At 35.2% G+C, this 13,719-nt stretch overlaps 1 protein-coding gene across 3 annotated transcripts in view; it reads left to right on the forward strand.

The window, feature by feature from the left end:
• HACE1 (HECT domain and ankyrin repeat containing E3 ubiquitin protein ligase 1) overlaps positions 1-10,824 on the forward strand; it is a 52,881-nt gene extending 42,057 nt beyond the window's left edge. For all 3 annotated transcript variants that reach the window (XM_054629861.2, XM_054629862.2, XM_054629863.2), the window contains 5 exons: positions 3,417-3,548; positions 4,248-4,346; positions 4,662-4,732; positions 9,394-9,507; positions 9,922-10,824. In XM_054629861.2, coding sequence (XP_054485836.2) covers positions 3,417-3,548; positions 4,248-4,346; positions 4,662-4,732; positions 9,394-9,507; positions 9,922-10,024 — 519 coding nt within the window. In that variant the 3' untranslated portion in view covers positions 10,025-10,824. The remainder of the gene's footprint in view (positions 1-3,416; positions 3,549-4,247; positions 4,347-4,661; positions 4,733-9,393; positions 9,508-9,921) is intronic.
• The last annotated feature ends 2,895 nt before the right edge of the window (positions 10,825-13,719 follow it).

Below are 13,719 nucleotides of genomic sequence, written 5' to 3' on the forward strand. Positions count from 1 at the left end.
AGCCTTATTTGCTCTCTTAATTTTAGAGCTGGGGCACAGTCTAAAAAGGGTGATTGAAAATGTGTAGAGGAGATGCTTCTCTATCTCATCAAGCCTTTGTCAGCATGGCAGGAGGGGACTACAGTTGGTGTAGCTTTACTTTGAAAGGTGGTAAGAAAGAAGTGCTCTGGTAGTAACCTTGAAGCTATTAATATTATTGCATTTTTTGAATTTGAACTTGCAAAATGTGAAGTCAAAAACCATCTGTAAGATGTCACTGTTTTGTTCACTGACAAAGTTGTTGACAATGACTGTGATGTTGAAAATCAAAGATATGTGTTTTAGTGGTTTTGGGAATTTTTTTCCTGTTCATCTAATGTAACATAGTTTTGCAGTATGTTTTGGCTTAGCTGTTCTATCAGTTTAAATAGGAATGTGTCTACTTTATAAACAAAAACCTCTTTTTCTCCTGCAAGTGATAGCTTGGTTTTTTTTTCTGCCTTTACCCAAGGAATAATAGATCACTGTTTAAAACTCATTGTATTTATTATAGCTCTGGGAGAAGAAAATTCACCTTCTAAAAGAATTTGCTGTGTATGCACACTAGCAGATTACTTGTATATGAATGAATCTTTATCTCTTAAAAAACCTAAACAACAAACACATGCACACAAAAATCCCCGTGCCAAAACCAGAATAAAACACACCCTTGCCCCTCCCTGCACAGAAACCACCCAGCAGTCCCTTTCTCTCATTGAAAGCTGAAACAGAGTAAATGCATTACCAGTAAGAGCTAAAGTGTTATTTTCTTTGAATGGGGTAATTTTCTTTTCTTATATCAACTGTGTAATAGGTGAATGGTTGTGGGACAATTAGATGATGCAAATATTCATGTCTTGCAATTGCTGTGTCCATGTAGCCCAGCTGAAATACAGTTATAGCTTGGTTCAAATGCCTTTTGTCATGGCAATGGAGAGACTTCAAAGGGAAAAGTCAGACTTTGTCCTGAATTTATCTTTGCTCTTTGCTGTGTATCGTTTTGCAGCTTTCTACTTTTTAGGAAAAAAATAAAATCAGGTGTAGTCAAGATTTAACTTTATGTTATATTAGAGAATGGTGCAGATCTCCACAATCCTGTGGCTTTCTCAGTCCTCTCAGAACCTGTCTGTGAGCTTGCCATTCTGTTTGTCAGTAAAATTGCAGGTATTTTTTTTTTCCAGGCAGCTTTAAAATGGAGCTGCTCTCTGAATCTGAAAATCATCATAACCATTGATCCTCGTCTCACAGTATATGGGATTGTGAAATCGAGGAAGCATGATCTCTGCTTTATTTACCTCAAAATAAAATACAGAACAACCCCTCACCCAAACTAGACTTTGCCATTATATTTGTGATGCCCATCTAATGTGTGTTCAATCAAATCTCTCTTCCTTAAAGAAGCCTGGATCATAACTTTATGTACTATGTAGGAATGCATATGTAGATCTGAAATGATGTAGGTATTTCTGTTTTGTAATGTGCTCCTAAGGCTTCAGAGGGGAAAAAATGTAAATGAAGTGCACAGAAAGCAAAACAAATTGACCAGGTTGTTTACTGACATGTATTATGTAAATTCTGTGCTACTGGTCTTTCATCACATGCCAGTGCTGATAGCCAGGATGCTTGGCTGTTCCAGGCTATTTTAAACATTTCTTGTTACACCTAAACTACAGCAGCTGCTTTCTCTCATAATTAAAGTGTTCAATGTAGTGTTTTTGTCAAGCATAAAATAAGTAATTTTTAAATGAATTTTTCAAAATAAGGTTGTGAATTTTTCTTTCCTCAGCCCTGTTTTTCTGGGTTGCCTAATTTACAAAAGAACAGTTTAAGAAATGTAAAACAAGCATTTCTGATCATTGAAAACAACCAGTGTTACTATTGTTTTGAATCCTGGTATTCCAAAAATTTCTGATTTCTTCTGTATTCACAGAATGATAATTTTGTCTAGTGCACTTAATTTCCTTTGGCTGTCTCTCAGTCCTCAGAGAAGGGAGCTGTCTTCAGCTCCACTGATAGTAGGAGCAACCTGGGGAGATTACTAGACTGAAACTAGATTTTTGGGACCAGTTCTGCAGGTGAAGATATTCTTAGGTCATGTTCTTCTTCAGAGCATTTCACAAATTAATTGTTCTCTCAATCTAATAAAATGGTGATAATTCATTTTAAAGTATCTTTCAACTGCAAACCACCCCTCTGTACATCTGTGAATGTAAGGAGCTGGGTTCAACAAGTATCCTTCTGTTTTGAAATGTTGCATAGTTTATTCTCTTTTTCAGAAAGGGAGGAAAGAAAAAATGCTTGGTTGCTTTTGTGCAGGTTCAGAACATATAAGTTTAGGTTGAAATATTTTAAAATTAAAAATCAAAGTAGTATTTTTGTAAGATTGGTCTCTTGAAGAAAGCTGATAGTTGAGATGGTTTAATTGGGAGATACATTTCATGATTTTCTTATTAAGAGTCATGATTACGAAGTCAAAACATTTCTTTGAACAGAGTACCTAAATAATCTAGGAATAAATTTTGTTTTCAAGTAGAAAACTATTTTCTTGAGTAAAGAAACTTTATTAAACTTGTGTAATTTGGTCAGGGTAGATAAGACATTTTTATAGAATTTTAATGTAGGCACTTTTCCCTTCAAAAAGTTACTTGTCTCCTTCTAAAAGCCTTCTTCCATTAACGCCACCTAGGCTTTTGTGTTCTTAACAAAAGCAAAGTTCTGGTGGATTCCTTTTCTGGCTGGCATCTTTTAAAGGGAAAGGAGCCCCCAGATCTCTAAAATATGTTATAATCTATTCCCTGGCTATGATGGAAGTTGTTTTCTGGTGGTTTTCTTTTTTAAAAACCAAGGATTTTTCAAGACTTTCTTTAAAAAAATGTAATTCTTATTAAGACTAATAAACTCTGCAGGCTTTATTATGTATTATTTTAGGCTTCAAGAGACAGGGAGGGGAAAACAAGGAAGCTTTTTTGTTTCACGAGCATTCCTTCTGAAGTTAGCCCTTTTTCCTAGGTAATGTCAGTTTGCTTAAATAGAATATTTTTGCTTACAAACATTGGTGCTTATGCCCTTAATTGAGCTTAACGGAAGTGGTATTAGATGTGGGCATGACAAATTAAGTTTTGTTTGCTTCCTTTATCCTAGACTGAGTCCCCATTTTTGGACTTTGGTTTTTGTAACAATTCAAACACTTGTGTTTTGTAAATGTCTTAGGAAGGAAGGCAGAAGAGCAGAAGGGGCTTATTTTGGGTTGCTTCCACGTGAAAAACGCAAAGGACTCTTGCTATGTTCCAGTGGAAGAGATTTGTGATGCATTGAGGACTGCATTTGTGTGTGTGAGTTTGTTTGAGCACTGTGTGGTTTTGCTGGGGTCTATCTTAATATTGTTTCCTATGTTGCAGGCTGAGTATGTCCAGCTTGTGACAGAGCTCAGAATGACAAGAGCCATTCAGCCTCAGATAAATGCCTTTTTACAAGGCTTCCATATGTTCATTCCACCATCTTTGATCCAACTTTTTGATGAATATGAACTGGTAAGATGAAATGCCTACATGTTTTTAAATGCTTTGTTCAGCATATTTCATCAGCAGTGTAAATGATATAGAAGTAAAGCTCAGTAACCACAAAATAAAGATTTTGTAGATTTCACATTGGCTTTGCTTCCTGGGCATCTATCAGTGAGGATCTCATTATTTGTATTCCTGCTTTTTCAAATTACTCAGGATTACCATCTTCCTGAAACTTCACATGGCAGTTAGAAATGCCCTAAATTGTAATTTCAGTATGGAATCAGTATGTTGTGGCTTTTAAGTCTTTGAATATTTTGCTTGAGGAGGACAGAAATCCTATAAGAGTAAGGAGATGCTGTCTATTGTCTTTACATTTTCTGAGTCACAGTATCAAATTCCAGTAAATGCTTGTTGGTGGTTTGATCTTCTGTAACCAACACATCTCAAATTTTCTCTGAAGCCATGGCAAGACTTGGAGGTTTTTTCTTGTAGGTTCTTAGGCAATAATTTTTCTCTCTTGCTAGTGCATACTTAAATTAAAGAGATCATGTGAAGTTTTCTGAATTCAAGAATCTTCGTGTATTAAAATTTAGTTGTGGGTTCCATAAGGTTGCAATAAACTAAAAAAGCACTGCAAGCTTTCTACTTCTCAAAGTAGCATTAACTCTTGAAATAGGTGGTTAGTCAGGAGGATTAATGACAATCTATGTGCTTCTCCTGAAGGAGCTCTTGTTGTCTGGTATGCCAGAAATTGATGTGAGTGACTGGTTAAAAAATACTGAATACACCAGTGGCTATGAGAGAGGAGACCAAGTTATTCAGGTAAAATTCTTTATTTGTTTGTTTTCTTTTTTTAACAATGTAGACTATTTAATTTAAAAATTTTGAAATTTGGTTTTATTTTTGTCATTATGTGTGTGTGTTTGTGGAAGCTTATTTTGGCTGAAATTTGTGGAGGGTTTTTTATATTGTATTTCTACATTAATTAACTTTATTTATTTATTTATTTATTTGGTCAAAAAATTCCATAATTTAAGTAGAAAACTTACATATATTCCATTTATTGTTTTTTTCAGTATATTTTCAAGTACTACAAGTATTTAATGGAAAATACAAACTAATTTTTTTGTCATTTAGTGGTTCTGGGACGTGGTGGAAGAGCTAACTCAGGAAGAGAGAGTGCTACTATTACAGTTTGTTACTGGCAGGTGAGATACTCTTCTGTAAGAACAAATACATTGTCTAGATACTCTGAAATAAGACAAGAGACTTGAGAGACCATAAAAGATCATCTGGAAACTGTTTTGCATACTGGTTGTTCTATATGTTGATGGAAGTAGACAAAGTGTGTGTTAATACTTTTGCTGTCTCTGTTGCCTGCAAAATGATTGATTACTTATTTATTATACTTGACCACTTTGCAAGAGGCCTTTGTTGCTGTCCAGGCTGTTCTTGACAAGGCTGTAGTGAATTTAAATGAGCTTTATATTCTTTTTCCTGTTGCATGTTTATGTAACTCTTGGCTTTTCCAGCAATCAGCTGAGGCTGTAATCTATGAGATAAGTACATTCAGTCAATATAAACAGAATATCCTTCTCCTCAAGCTGAGTTGAATTTAACATTAGTGCACTGTGTCAAGATAAGTAAAGATGTAGCCTTATGGAAGACTGTCTGCTTTATAAAGGTTTTCTGTTCTAAATTCCGTTTGTTCTCTAGGGAAAGCCACTTTTATTTCCCTTACGGTTTGGGTGCAGTGAGGGAATATTTTAGCAAAAAATGCCCCTGTATGCTGGGTGGGTTGCTGAGCTTGTGGGTACAGACATTTCACAAAGTGGATCCATAGACATAAATGTGACACCTGAGTTGTGCAGTCCAGTCTTTTTCTGGGAGCAGGCAGAGATCACAGCATCTTCTTGGTTTGATGTTCCCTTAATATTCTAGGATTAGTAGAGTAGTTGACCTTTTGTGTATAAGTTTTGTGGTTAAGCAAAGATAAAATACAAACTAAGATCATCAAAACTACCTTTTATATTAAGGAATTTCACAGTCACAGATGTATCATCAAATGGTCTGGTCTCCAAATTCTGTTAGTTTCACTTGTTTTATTATGAATTTCCTTGGTTCTAGGGATCATGGAGGATTTAAGAAGCTAGTTGTATGCACATTGATCTTTTTGTCCTCTGAAGAAATGATTCCTGAAGTTGTAACTGCACATGTGTGGCATGCCAACTGCTGGTCTTTCATTTTTAGTGGACCAGTCCATTTCTAAATCTAAACAGCAAATAAGGATCTTTAAAATGTAAGGTCATGTTTCAAATGCTTCTTAAAACATTCCAGATGATACTGAAGTGGCATTCAGTATTTTCATGGCATTTGGGATAATCTACTGGACTGTAAGAGGTGCTTTCTGTCAAGTAAACAGTTACACTGTCTGATTAATATGTGCGTCAGCATTATTTGTTTTGGTCACAAATCACCTACTGTCTTGTTCTTACCCATTTGCTTGCTAGTAGGAAAGAAATTTTTGGTGTGGCTTTAAGAACTCTGGTCTAGAATTTAAAAACAATCTGTTTAGGATTTTTTTCCCTGTATCATCTAGGAGGAACCCTTTGTTTTTTTTTCAGTGTTTGAAATGCAATAGATGTATTTTCCCATAAATATTTAACTTTTGAAAGTTACCTCTAATAGTGATATGCAGCTGGTATTTTTGCACATAAATCCCCAGACAGTCCTACTTTCTTTTAAATGGAAGACTTAGATGCTGACTTTTCTGTGAGCCTAGTACTACCTAGCCAGTAGTCAGCTGATATCTTAACTAAAATTTTACATTAAAATTATACCTGATTTCAAACTATGATGTTTTTCTGGCCTTAGTGAAGAATTTGTTTCTATGGGTACTGCTTTGCAGGCTATATTCAAAAGTCTTTTTTTTTTCCCTCCATTTCCCTTTATTCTCTTCTGTACTTTCACTTACTTGATTTTTTTGCGCATGCGTGAAGTGAAACTGTTCTTTCTTTCCAATCAAAGACTATTAAAGTAATCAAGTGAATTAAATAAAATAGATTTATGATTATCTCTTCAGTGTTTCTCTGACATCTCTAAATATTTCTTAAACTTTTCCTTTTGCCTTCTTTCCCCATTTTTACATCTCTTTCTCTTTTTCTCTTATGAAGACTTCCTTTGGTGGTTTCAGTGGAGATAACATTGCATTTGTTGTTAATACCAATTTTGAGACTCTTTTAATAGTAAAGTAATTGTCATGAGCAAAGTTTGAACATATTTGGAGGTCTTAGCATACTCAAGAAAAGTTGCCTAATTGTTTTTGTGGCTCATGTTGGGGATCTGAAAGTTCACTTAGGATGCCATTTATTCTTTCTCATCTAACAGCTGCTTGAGATATTGCCAATACTACAAGCTTTTCTTATTTTTCCTCCTCTTGATCTGTTTGATATTTATAATAGTATTTGGCTAATTTATTGTTAATTTTCTACTGGCAACTTCTGATGGGGTTTTTAGTGAACAGTTGGAAGGAAGTGTTGACAGCTTGGTAGATTCTAAATGATAAGTTCTACTTTATTTGAATTCTACAGCTGCAAAGATTGGATAGAACTTCTTTGGGGACTGTAGTTTTTGTGGAGCAATAAGCAATATGCTTATGCTCTTTTAAGGAAAATTCAGTATAGTTGTTAAATATGAAAGATATATATGTCTACTGTCATATAAGGATAAGAAAACATAAGGAAACAAGCTTAAAATCTCTTCTACAGTGTTTTCATTCCAAGCAAATTTATGCAAAACTTGTCAGTGGCAAAATAGGTAGAAAAGTCGTGATTCAGATGTAAACGTAGAAATTTCCAAAGCTGTGAAATTGTATTGTTGCTCTTGCACACAGCTATTGTGATATTTCTTGCATGTGTTTAGAAGGTTTTCTTTACTATATTGGCAGTCTTTTGCTTGGAGAGAAAACTCATTCTTGGAGGCAAAAGTTGGCAGCAGTCTCTTTCTTTTAAATGTTCAAAGCCTTGCCCATGCTTTATGATTTTCACCTGTTTTATGGAAAGTATTATAAGTTACATTGAAAAAACTTTTAGATAATAGTGGACTGAAAGAAGTTTTCAGCAGTTAGGTCTCTGTTTATTGCTGATTTGAATCTGGGATGCTTTTCAAAGGAGAGAAAAAAAAAATCATTGCAGGCGAGGCAGAACTGTGTTGGAATGTGAGCCAAAACTGTGGTATAAGAGTACTGATGAACCATCTTCACTGCTGCTCTGAATTGTTGCTGTAAGCACAATTCCATTTGTATCAGAAATTATATGCTGCAAATAATCAGCACTTCTCTCTGTAGTGGTTACTTTGTCTAGCAGTGTTTGAACTATATGCTCAACATTGCTGTTGTTAAGCTGGGTAATACAGATTTATGTGTTGGATACTACAGCTAGTTCTAAAAGGTGTGTTTAAAAGGTATTACTGTGAGTTGTATCCCAGCTCCTTCACATTCAGCAGCAGCAGCCATTATGCCTGTGCATTTTTGCCAGGTAGTTTTACTGTGAGTGGAAACATTACTTCTTCTGTTACACTTGCTTCTGGCTTTTTTTTTTTCCTTTTTCTTTTTCTTTTTCTTTTTTTTTTTTTTTTGAGGTGTTTTTGGATGCAAGGGTGGTGCTAGCAAGATGTTATCTTGTAGTGTATGTTGGCTTAAGTTGATATTATGAAAATATCTGAATTTTATTCTATTTGTTAGCTTCGAATTACAGAGAGGGAGTCTGAACAATGGGCAATTGCCCATTTACACCTGGAGTAATCTTTGAATAATACATTGGTAAAGGGAAAAAAAATGATTAAGTGAGATTGCATTCCTGAAGATGCTAGTGATTTTTTAGTGTGTTCTAGTTTTGCCATAGTTTGTCACTGGGCTGTAGTGTGACTGATGTAATGGTTTTATTAGTTACTTGAAATATTTGGTCTGAAGAAGTAAATGAACAGACATGTCAAGGACACTTTGGTCATTTGTCCCACAGATAGTAATCAGAGAATAAACTGTTTTGTGATGTAGCTTAAACTTGAAGCATAAATAGACATGTTTGTCTTAACTGAGATAATGCCACAATATAAGAAGGATATAAATCTGTTAGAAGGCATCCAAAGAGACCATGGAGATGGTGAAGGGCCTTGAGGGGAAGCTGTATAAGGAACAGCTGAGGACACTTGGTCTGTTCAGTCTGGAGAAGAGGAGCCTGAGAGGGACCTTGGAGAGCTCATTGCAGTCTGCAGCTTCCTCAGGAGGAGCAGTGGAGGAGCAGGCACTGATCCCTTCTCTGTGACCAGAGACAGCACCCAAGGGAATGCTGTGAAGCTGTGTCAGGGAGGTTAGGTTGGATGCTAGGCAAAGTCTTTTCCCCCAGAGGATGGTTGGGCCCTGGAACAGGCTCCCCAGGGAAGTGGTCACTGCCCCAACCTAATAGAGTTCAAGAAGGATTTGGACTGCAGTCTCAGGCACAGGGTGTTGTTCCTGCAGAGTTAGGAGCCAGATTTCAATCCTTGTGGGTCCTTTCCATAGAATATTCTGATTCTATGAACATTCTGCAACAAAAACTGGTTATAGAAATGAGTCCTTCTTGCAGGCAGAATTATCTTAAATGTCAGCCAAACAATATGGTGCCTATTGTCAGTGGACCAATGTATTACTTGGTCTTGTAATTAAAAACTTTTAAACAACAAGAATTTTTATATCAGTAAGAAAAAGGGAACTTTAGTAAAAGTATTAGTAACTGTCAAATTATCCTAAGTAAGAGATATTTTCAGTGTAAAGATTACATTATTTTGTCTTATAACATTATGGCACTGCTCTAACTTTTGTACATTTTCTCAGTTCCAGGGTGCCTCATGGTGGCTTTGCCCATATAATGGGTGGCAGCGGATTGCAAAATTTTACTATTGCTGCTGTGCCATACACTGCAAATCTTTTACCAACATCAAGCACATGGTATGTTAACTATTCCCATTAAAATATCTTAAAACCAGGGCTTTTTCATGTCAGTCACAGTCAAAAATACAGTTCTCTAGAATATTAAAAGGTCAAAAAAAATTTAAACAGTTTCTGCAGTATTCACTCTCCAACATGAAAGTGGTGGGTTTATCTCAAAAGATGTTACATTATGTTTGCTCATTGTTTGCAACTCGAATTTGTCTAATTAAAGATGGTGAAATTAATAAAGGAATATTAAATTTAAATTACTGTATTATAACTTACTGAAGTGAAAAGCAACTTAATTTCCTACAATATATTCAAATGCTCAGTGGTACTAAAAGTCTGCACAGGCTTTTTTTCTTTCATACATGTGATCTCTTTGGGGTTTTTGATCAGAAATCTTTACTGTCGATTTTTTTTTTTTTTCAGTATCAACATGCTCAAGTTACCTGAATATCCAAGTAAAGAAATCCTGAAAGACAGGCTTCTTGTGGCATTGCACTGTGGAAGCTATGGTTACACAATGGCATAATGAAGTCTAGAAAACCCATCTGACTGTTAATGTGCAATTTTGAGTGGCAGAAGTAATTTTGGAAACTGTCAATAGAGAAGCATCTTTGATGCTGCAGCCCATTGGCTGGGTTTCAGAACAGCATCATCGGCTTTCCCTCCATTATTGTGTTCTCAAGGTAGCTCTGATACCATCATAACTAACTTCTCAGTATGCTGTATTTTCATTTTTTTTAAATTACAGATCTATATGGAAATCAGTTTACATGCTTTTCATTATTACTTCAATCTGAGAAAAGTTTGTCAGAATCTCTTTCCACAGTTTACATTTGATTTCCAACTATGTGGGTAAATGACATTTGCATTGCAGTTTACTTTGCACTCGGATGGAATACTGCAAATGAAAAGACTTGTACTTTATGCCTTGCTGCATGTGAAAGTGCCATTTATTTTTGCAGACCACTACAGAAAGTTCAATTGGAATATTGTACAGTAAGACAGAGCTGATGTATTTTCCATTTCTTTGCATAGTAACAGAAAGAAAATTTTATAACTTTTTAGTATTCTAATGTATATAATATGTAAAGATTAGACTGTTATGACTGGAAAAACCCAACAGATTGAGTTTATCTAGTTTATATTAGAATTTAAACTATATTCTACTAAATATTTAAAGTATTTGTGACTTTATAGTCAACTTGCAGTTCAGAATTTGTAAATATTGTTTAAGATCTATATCCATTGTTTGAATGCCTTTACTCTTTCCTTGATATAATTGTATGTTCAAAAGGTATTAATTAAATTTTAATATTTTAATCAGAATCTGAATGTGACAAATTTGTCTGTCTCTGTGGGCAGATTATTCTTTTTTCTATGAGGATTTTATTACTCTTTCTATAATTTAAATTGTCATGGAACCAGTATTTAAGGAGTCATTGTCAAAGTGTATGGATAGACATAAAAAAATGCTTATTAGGGTAAGTCACTTATTAGGGTAAGTGACAAAACTGTGGTACTTAGAATCTCATGTCCAAAATTTATATAGAATTATTTATTGCTGGTGTTTTTTTCAGATTTTATTTATTTTAATTTACAGCATACATAACCTCTCTGGGGGAGTGAGAGAGAAATCCATGGACCATCTTGCCACACTAATTTCCTTCTGGACTAAGCTTTATACATGAACTTACTAGCTTCATTTCCTTTTTGGTTCTGTTTGTGCACATGTTGTATAAATGTTGGTTTAAATTCTGAGTCTGTGGCTGCCACATGAGAAGAATACCAGTTTTAAGTAGTGGAAAGAGCAGACACTTCCAGCAGAACAGTCCAGGGAAAGCTGCTTGGCTGTTGCTTTCAGGAAAGGGAATGAAGTCTTGAAATGAGACAACAAAATCTTAACAAACTCTGGAAAGGAGATATGAATAAAAAAAGTGCAATTGAAAAAAAACCCAGAAAATTTGGAAATAGAGTGACTACAACCAAATGGACTGAGATGAAATGAGGGGCAGTGAAAAGATCTAAAACTTGCCAAAATTACTCAAATTAAAATCCTGAAATCAGGGAAGAAAGGTAAATAAACAGAGAGTAGAAGAAACTAAAGAAATGAAATGTTAAGGAAAAAAAGGAAAAAAAATCCAAAACCAAGTGAAAGCAATAGAAGTGAATGGGATGATAAGAAGTGCAGGGAAATGGACCAAAGCTTGCCCACTTAATCCTCATTGAAATCACAAAGATTTCATTCCCTTTCCTGAAAGGAAATGGGGAGATGCTGGTCTTCTCTGGCATGCTTGAGGAAGCTTAGGCTATTTGAATAGGTCAGATATTTGAGAATGTGTGGGGTTTTAACATTTAATCCCAGTTGCTTTGGATCCTTCAGTTTAGCAAAAGCACTTGGCTTTCTTGCACAGCTGGGCTGTGCTTGGTTCCCTGGTTCTATTGCTTATTTTATTATGTGCTTCTGCAAGGTACATTGATAGAGGACAGTGTTTTGAGCAGTACAAGGTATTTGTCAGGCATTGGGTATTTTCTTTATGTAAACTGGGATTTTTGTCTTTAAGGTTTTACTCTAAATAATGTTGTTTGTTAACTGCTATGCAGTGTGTGCTTTTTTTTTTTCCCCTTTCACATGTTTTATTTACAGTAATATACAGCAGTTTCCAGGAAGCCAAAACATTCCATGCTCCTGCAGTGTTCAAAATAAGTTATACTGCAAGGCTGAATGAAGACAAAAAAGAATTTTTCTTTTTTTCACGTCTGTATTATACTGTAGGTGACAACAAGCTGAGTTTGGTCTCAAACAGTTCACCTAGCATGCTTGGCAGCTGGCTTTGAAATGTAAGGGAGAGCAGAATTTTAATGTTCTCAACAGTTCCCTATGACACATCTCCCTATTCCAGCCTCACAGTAAATTATTCTTGTTGCCTCTGTGCCCTATGTTAGTCATGTCCCTTACGATGCATCTTGTAGGATTTCTTGTAATGTTTGCACTGCTTACCCCCCTCAGAGATTAGAATGAAATTCCTCTAAAATCCTCCTGTAATAAGAATGCATGATGTAAATATGTAGATAATGGGAAGAGAGCTGTTGATGCTGGACTCTTGGTATAACATCAACCTTGTTATTGCTTGTTTTGAACAGGGTTTTTTCCTGCTGAAACTGAACAGTGCTGTTGACTGCAGCTGACCATGTGAAGTTAGCAGGATTTAATTACTGCATTGAAAAACTGTTTTTTAGGACACCTGTGCCCTATTAGCAACAGGGTATGAAAAGCCTGTTGAGAAACTATAGCTTAATATAGCTTATAGTTTAGAATGGTTAATTGGTTTATATTTGTTCTCCCACTGTGCCAGAACAAGGCAGGGTGAGTATTTTATCTTGGAAAGAACAGAGCAGATGTCTTGTCAGATCATAGATCATGAGTGCTCATTAGCTTTTATTATCTTTATGAAATGCTAGATAGCAAAGCCTGGTTTTTGATGCTTGAAAATGTATTGTGCATCTAATGTTGCAAAACCATTAAAACCATAAACTGTGAAATGCAGCTTAATGACTTCTACTGTATGTTCCATAGTGAAATAAGATGGAAATTGGAATGAGAGGAAGATGGTGATTGGCCTGAATTTTCCAGATACTTGGAGACTTTTACATGCACAGTAGAAAAAAATGTTAGGATCACCTGTGCTTTAGAAATTATGGTTAAGTCAGTAGTTTATGCAGCTGTTGTTACTGAGAATTTTTAGCATGTCCATAGAAGAGCATTTGTCTAGTAAAGAAGTAAAACCAGCGAACTACTAAACTGATGCTAAGAACCAAAGCTTTAAATCAACTAGATTAAACCTCCTCAGGGATTCTTGAGTTGTAAAGATAAGTGATTTTCAAGTCAGAACATCTGTTTTTATCCAGACTTACTATAGACAAGAGACTGTGATACATGTTTTATAGACACTTGTCAATTCAACAACATTTTACACTTTAAGGACACTAACAGAGTTAATGTACTTTAGCTGTTGTTTAGAGGCAGTAGGAGTCACACACATAAAGAAACCTAGTGTAAGGTTACTGGCTTAGTCTGGTTAATTACTGACTAGTTTCATTTGAAAATAGCTCTGTGCAGTTAGGTAGATTGAAACATTTCTGATTATGTGTGTAAAGCAGCATTTCTAGTTTCAGTTTTAAAAATCTGCATGTAATTCAAACTAATAGAATATATTAATCCAA

Source organism: Agelaius phoeniceus, chromosome 3, assembly GCF_051311805.1.
Source record: "Agelaius phoeniceus isolate bAgePho1 chromosome 3, bAgePho1.hap1, whole genome shotgun sequence".
Classification (NCBI taxonomy): Eukaryota; Metazoa; Chordata; class Aves; order Passeriformes; family Icteridae; genus Agelaius; species Agelaius phoeniceus.